The 7,140-nt window shown below is 50.6% G+C and overlaps 1 protein-coding gene across 1 annotated transcript; it reads left to right on the forward strand.

Annotated features, from left to right (window-relative positions):
• Positions 1–327: 327 nt before the first annotated feature.
• KLF10 (KLF transcription factor 10) lies at positions 328–6,864 on the forward strand. Its single transcript, XM_059901987.1, has 4 exons — positions 328–511; positions 3,690–3,923; positions 4,030–4,942; positions 5,249–6,864. The coding sequence occupies exons 1-4, from the start codon at positions 476–478 to the stop codon at positions 5,506–5,508; spliced, it is 1,443 nt and encodes a 480-aa protein (XP_059757970.1). The 5' UTR covers positions 328–475; the 3' UTR covers positions 5,509–6,864.
• The last annotated feature ends 276 nt before the right edge of the window (positions 6,865–7,140 follow it).

Consider the following 7,140-nt stretch of genomic DNA (forward strand, 5'->3'; position numbering starts at 1 on the left):
GCGCGCCGCCGCTGCCGCGCCTCCGGTCTAGGTCCTCCGCGCCGCCCCCCCTAGGCCAGGGAAGGGGACCGCAGGCGGGGGGTGGGTGAGGGGTAGGGGCGGTGTCACTGAGTCAGGTGGCGGCGGGAGTTCCCTCGGGCTGGGCCGAGGGAACACGCTGCCAGAGATTGTGTACACGCTCCACTGACACAAGCTTCACGCTGCCGGGCAGCCGCTGATCACGCGTGGCCCCGCGAGCCCATTGGCCGGCGCCTCACACACCTTTGCCGCTGATTGGCCGGCGGCAGGCTCCGCCCCCACCCCCGCCCGCGGCGCGGGGCAGGCGGAGCGGCTACCTGAATGGGGAGGGGGCAGACGGCGCGGAGCGCGGCGGTGGCGGGAGTGGCGTCGAGTATCTCCGGGCGCCCGTCTGTGGCCAGGCAGCCAAGCAGCCTAGCAGTCAGTCAGCTCGCCGCCGGCGGCCAGGCAGCCAACCATGCTCAACTTCGGCGCTTCTCTCCAGCAGGCTGCAGTAAGTGACCTGGGGATGCCCCTGCCCTACTCTGCCTCCCTGAGTCTGAGGGGCCCCCGGGGCGCGAACCCCGAGCCCCTGACATCAGCCTCGCCTGAGGACTGAGGCTGCAGCGGAGTCGTGGGAGAGGAAGGGGCTTCCCGCCTGCAGACTGGGCATTAGTGAGGGCGTGTGCGTCGCGGAGGGGCTCAGGAGAAGCAGGCTGGTATCTAGAGACGAAGGGAGAGAGGGTCTTGCTCAAGGTGTAATGAGGGGAAGGGGCAGCTCCGCTGGGAGACTTGAAGCAGGTGAGGGGGAGGATGACTGGAGGGGCGGGAAGAGTGAGGAGGGGGCTGCTGCCCTGTCAGTGAGAATAGGAGGTGTGGAAGGAGGAGGGGGACAAGGGGCCACCCTGCACCTGGCGCCGGGGAGAGATGCCTCCGTCTGGAGAAGGAATGCGACGCAGGGTGGGAGGGGGCTGCCCAGGAGCATTTGAGGGGCGGGGTGTCCGCTGGAGAGGAGAGGGGGCTTCCCATCTTAGGGCTCTGAAAGGAGGCTTGCAGGACGGGGCTGCTCAGCAGATAGCGGGGGCTGGGGGAGGGGCGCCCGGCGTGGGTGCGGGGGATGGCACGTGGGCCCGGGACCGCCGAGGGAGACCGGGGCGTTGCCCCCCCCAAGACGGCTGGAGGGGACTCCCCATCTCGGGAGCGGGCAGGTGGCCGCCTTCTGAGGACGCCTTGGAGGGGGGAGGGAGCCGCCTCGGCGACAGGAGATGGGAGGGTGGGAAGCGGGACCCAGCAGCGGGGCGGGGAAGGTGGGCGGGGGGAACCGGGCTGCGAGACGCGGGGGCAGCGTGTCGGGGCGGGAGCCGCAGGCCGTGGAGCCGAGCGTCTGGAGCGGGGCCTGTTGGGGCTGCACGTCTGGGAACTCGTGGAGACGCGCAGCTGGCGGGGGCCGGTACTGCCGGAAACCGCGGGGAGGGGACGCGCGTCTTCGGGGACAGTCAGGGTGGTCTGAGATCCCGCGGGAGGCGTGGGCGGGAAGCGCCGAGGGCTCGGCCGGGTCCCCGGGGGCTGCGGCCGGAGGAGGGCGGGGGCCGGGTTTCCGCGGGGACCCGGCTCCTCCTCCGGCAGCTGAGGCGGAGGCCGGGGGTGGGCCGGGAGCGGATGCGCCCGGGGAGCTTCTCGTCCCTGAGTGACCCAGCCCCGGCCTCCGCCAGGGGCGGGAGCGAGGCCCGGCCCCGCTGTCGGTTCCTAAGGGAACGGCGGCTCGCGGGGAGCTGGAAGGGGCGGGCGCTCCTGGAGCCTGGCGCCCGCGGCTCCGCCCCTCCCCGCGGGCTCGGGCGCGCACTGCCGGGCGGTTGGCGGCGGCGCCCGCGGCCCCTCCCCCGGGCCGTCGCGAGGGCGGGGGCCCGCGGGCTCAGGAAGTAGGTGAAAGGTGACGGCGCGGCAATTCCCAGTTCAGGTTTCCTGCGCCGCCCGGAGCAGCCGCTGATCACGCTTTGTTCACATGCCTCGCCCCCTCCTTCTCCTCCTCCGCGCCCCCGCCCTTCGCGGCCCAGCCAATCCCAGCCCGGGCCGCCCGGCCTGCTGGCCAATGACGGGGGCAGGGACGCGGGGACGTGCGAGCGGCGAGGAATGTTCCCAGTGACTCACCCGCGAGCCTCATTGAGGCTAGGGCGGCCCCATCCGTCTGTCCCAGCCAGCGAGGATCTCCCCCGCCGTCCGCCCCCGCCCCTCGTCTGCCTTCCCGGCCCGCGCCTCCGCCCGCGCTTCCCTTTCCTGCCTCTCTCGCGGCCCACTCCCTTTCCTCCCCTCCCGACTTCTCCCTGCCCTTCCCAGCTCACACTCTCCTTCCCTGCTGCCTGCCTTTTCTCTTTTTTCCTTTGCATTGGCGTCTTGAGGCTTTTACACAACATGTGCTGTCCGTTGCAGCTTATATAAAGGGCCCGCGATTATGCAATTGCATTGTTAGCGATGTTTCAAGAGCGATGGCTTCTTAAGGCTTCAACACGAAGGGTTTATGCGTTTTTTTCAACAAGTGTTGAGATTAATATCTTGCCATGTAAAGACTATTCTTCGGTATTTTTACACAATCTCTGCTTTGACCAAAGAATGGGATCACATTAGTGGAAAATTGGAGAGATGGAGGGTAGTAACTTTTAGTTCAGTTTAAGGAACTTTAATATTGAAGCATTAAATACCTGATAGAAGGAGTTGTTCAAATAAATACAAAGCATGTGCTGTTATTTTTATCAAGGAGTTCTTTAAAATATTAAAATAAGGTTCTGTTTTGACAACTGAAGATTCCTTACAATCAGAGTTTTTGCAAATTTGAGTCGGATACTAAATTTTCTGATTATCTCTTTTTTGTGCTATTGCATTAGCTGGTCATAGTTACGCATAGCAAACCATTGTGTTAAGTATAAGATCCAGTGAATGAGAACACAAACATGAAGAAGTTGAAATTACTCTTTCCAAAGGTCACACCCAAATCAACAGACCACAGCTCTGTCCACTATACTTTGCCTTTTTAAAAGAAAGTTTTGGCCCTTTTTTTTTTTCTGGTAGGAACTCATATCTGAAAAGATCTCATACCATACCTGTAGTATTTCTTTTAATGATTTTTAAAAAATATTTGTTTAATTATTTGGCTGCCCCGGGCCTTAGTTGCCGCACGCAGGATCTTTAGTTGAGGCATGCATGTAGGATCTAGTTCCCTGACCAGAGATCAAACCGGGCCCCCTGCATTGGGAGCCCGTCGCCTTAGCCACTGGACCACCAGGTCCCCATACCTGTAGTATTGAAAAAAGATGACTTTTTTGCAGAGCCTTCCCTTAGTTATTTTGTCTGACTCCTGTTGCAGTTGGCTACTCTGGAAAGAATATAAAATGTTTTTTCTTCTAAGCCAAGCAGTTCTTTTTTGGATTACAAGGGCATGGATACCTTTGGCCTTGGTCCTCATAATGGTAATAAGTTCCTCTTTACCTTGCAAGGGTATCAGTGTTCATTCAGGCCTAAGTGTGAGAGGAAGAATGAGGAAGACTTTTATCACTATTACCATCAGAGTAGGGATGAGAAAAATTATTTCAAGTTTTATTTTGAAAAATTGTGCAGATTGTAAAAAGAAAATTGCACATTGCTCTGCGTGTCATGTGGATGACAATACGCTTATAGCATTTAATCTTTTGTACTTATAGGAGGAAAGAATGGAAATGATTTCTGAAAGATCAAAAGAGAGTATGTATTCCTGGAACAAAACTGCAGAGAAAAGTGACTTTGAAGCCGTAGAAGCACTTATGTCAATGAGCTGCAGTTGGAAGTCTGATTTTAAGAAATACATTGAAAGCAGACCCGTTACTCCAGTGTCTGATATGTCAGAGGAAGAGAATCTGCTTCCTGGTACACCTGATTTTCATACAGTCCCAGCATTTGTAAGTATTGTTGCTTTAAAGATGAGTGTAAATGATAGAATTTCTTATAATTTATATAATGAACTCTACTATTCTTCACGCTGTTGCCTGTATTTCTCTTCTCTAGTGTTTGACTCCACCTTACAGTCCCTCTGACTTTGAACCCTGTCAAGTGTCAAATCTGATGGCACCAGCGCCATCTACTGGACACTTCAAATCATTGTCAGATACTGCCAAGCCTCACATTGCTGCTGCACCTTTCAAAGAGGAGAAGAGCCTAGTACCTGCCCCCAAACTCCCCAAGGCTCAGGCAACAAGTGTGATTCGTCATACAGCTGATGCCCAGCTGTGTAACCACCGATCTTGCCCAGTGAAAGCAGCCAGCATCCTTAACTATCAGGACAATTCTTTTCGAAGAAGAACCCACCTAAATGCTGAGGCTGCAAGAAAAAACATACCTTGTGCAGCTGTGTCACCAAACAGATCCAAACGTGAGAGAGACACAGTGGCAGATGTTGAAGAGAAAGCAAGTGCTGCACTTTATGACTTTTCTGTGCCTTCCTCAGAGACAGTAATCTGTAGATCTCAGCCGGTCCCCATGTCCCCACAACAAAAGTCGGTCTTAGTCTCTCCACCTGCAGTATCAACAGGTGGAGTGCCACCTATGCCCGTCATCTGCCAGATGGTTCCCCTCCCTGCAAACAACCCAGTTGTGACAACAGTCGTCCCCAGCACTCCACCCAGTCAGCCGCCAGCCGTCTGCCCACCTGTTGTATTCATGGGCACTCAGGTGCCCAAAGGCGCCGTCATGTTTGTTGTACCCCAGCCCGTTGTTCAGAACCCAAAGCCTCCAGTGGTGAGCCCAAATGGCACCAGACTCTCTCCCATTGCCCCTGCTCCAGGGTTTTCTCCTTCAGCAGCAAAAATCACTCCTCAGATTGACTCATCAAGGATAAGAAGTCACATCTGTAGCCATCCAGGATGTGGCAAGACGTACTTTAAAAGTTCTCATCTGAAGGCCCACATGAGAACACATACAGGTACCAACTATTTCTTATTTATATTTAAGTTTTAGAAATTTGGATGAAGGGTTTTTGGCAATGAGCACAAATGTAAACCAGGCATGTTAAGGAAGAACTTGCCTTATTAGCCAATTCAGTGGATGGTATTTACCAGTGCAAGGTCTTCTAAAAGATTTCATCAAGGTGTTTTTGTTTTAATTTCTCAAAGGATGATTCTTTAAATGTCTAGGTAGTTACTTTAATAGTCTTAAATGTGATTTAATATGTAACTTACAGTGACTTAATAAATGCATAATAATAATAATATGACTTTTTTTGTTTCAGGAGAAAAACCTTTTAGCTGTAGCTGGAAAGGTTGTGAAAGGAGGTTTGCCCGTTCAGATGAACTGTCCAGACACCGACGAACCCACACAGGTGAGAAGAAATTCGCCTGTCCCATGTGTGACCGGCGGTTCATGAGGAGCGACCATTTGACCAAACATGCCCGGCGCCATCTGTCAGCCAAGAAGCTACCAAACTGGCAGATGGAAGTGAGCAAGTTAAATGACATTACCCTACCTCCAACCCCTGCTCCCACACAGTGACAGACGGATGGCGAAGAATCAGACTAACTTTGGTCACAGCCAGAAGCCAGTGGTGATACAAAAATGCTTCCACTGCAAGTCTGTGGCCCTCCAGTGCGGGCTGCAAGCAGAAGCCCCACGGCCTGGGGAGAAGGCCCAGCCTGGGTTAGATGGTAAGAAGTGCTACGGCCACAGGCAGCTCACAGAGTGGCAGGACTCATTTCTTACCACGTAAGAGAGATGAGAAAGTTTTTATTCCTTTCAATATTTTTTGAAGGTTTCAGGTGAGGTCAGCCCAACCACAGGTAGCACAGATTTTGAATTTGTGTGCACATTTGTTACTTTACTTTCACCATTTATACTTGAGACCAACTTTTCAATGTGATTCTTCAAAAGCACTGGTTTCAAGAGTGTAGAGACTGAAAGTAAACATTACGGTACAGAGATGGAGATGTAAAATTGATTTGTATTATCGCGAATATTATTATCCTTTCCTAGAGTTATCTTGTTTACTATTCTTAGTCTTTCCATTCAACTTCGTGGACATAGTTGTTAAATATATCTAGAACTAGCATTTTTACACTAGTTGCTGACGTTTGGAATTGAGCAACTGTATATTGCTGAAGAGGTCCCAAAGAATTGGAATCCTCATTAATTTAATTGCTTTGAAGTGTAGCTTCAGGGTTTTTTTTGCGTTTTTGTTTTAAAAGTTTAACAAATGACTATAACTAGGCATTTTATTATGCTTTGAACCTTAGTTGGCTGCAGTTCCCTGTGTAGATTTGAAAATTGTATACCAATGTGTTTTCCGTAGACTCTAAAATACACTGCACTTTGTTTCGAAAAAAAATTGAAGATGAAAACACATATTGTAAAGAAGGGATATTAAGGATTTTAGATAACTCCTTCAAAAAGATGGCTTAGGTCATCAGTAAAGAACCCTTACGTTATGAGGATGTAACATGTGCTTTATTGAATTAGAAAGTGAATGAACATTATTCACAAGTGGACAAATGTCCTGTTAATTTATAGGAGTTTTTTTAGGGGGGAATGTGGAAGTAGATAGAAAAATAATTAGAACATTCACTTTTGTTAACAGTATTTCTGTTATATTCTGTTTTGTATAGTGGATGATATATACAGTGGTAAAACAAAAGTCAGTTGTTTAAAATATATAGTGAAAAATGTCACTATGTCTTTCCATTTAACATTTTTCTCTATATTGGGTGTAGATTTCTGCCATCAAAACTTTGGACCCTTGGAAAACAAAAAATTTTCTTTTAATAAAAAAAATCCTTGTGATTTACAATTTGCACAATATTTCTTTTGTTGTACTTTATATCTTGTTTACAATAAAGAATTTCCTTTGGTATATATGTAATTGGTTGATTGTATTTGTTGAAAACCATTCTCACTCTGACCTTGACATTGATCACTGTGGTGCTATCCAAAGACTTATGGTCTGAATTTCTCTAAGGGCCTCATTCAAATTTAGAACTGTAGGAGTATATCTTTAACATGAGTAATCAATTTAGAGAGTATGCAAAGCAAGGCCAGGGAATTCCCTGGTGGTCCAGTGGTTAGGACTTGGCACTCTCATTGACAGGGGCCCAAATTTGATCCCTGGTCCAGGAACTAATACCCTGCAAGCCA

The sequence above is a fragment of the Balaenoptera ricei genome, chromosome 17 (genome assembly GCF_028023285.1).
Source record: "Balaenoptera ricei isolate mBalRic1 chromosome 17, mBalRic1.hap2, whole genome shotgun sequence".
Lineage (NCBI taxonomy): Eukaryota > Metazoa > Chordata > Mammalia > Artiodactyla > Balaenopteridae > Balaenoptera > Balaenoptera ricei.

Bases quoted from the DNA above. Each gene is read 5' to 3' on its own strand.
- KLF10 (XM_059901987.1), top strand. From the start codon at position 476: ATGCTCAACTTCGGCGCTTCTCTCCAGCAGGCTGCA. The intron at 3,924-4,029 runs GTAAGTATTGTT...TCTCTTCTCTAG, and splicing joins TTCATACAGTCCCAGCATTT to TGTTTGACTCCACCTTACAG. The intron at 4,943-5,248 runs GTACCAACTATT...TTTTTGTTTCAG, and splicing joins CCACATGAGAACACATACAG to GAGAAAAACCTTTTAGCTGT.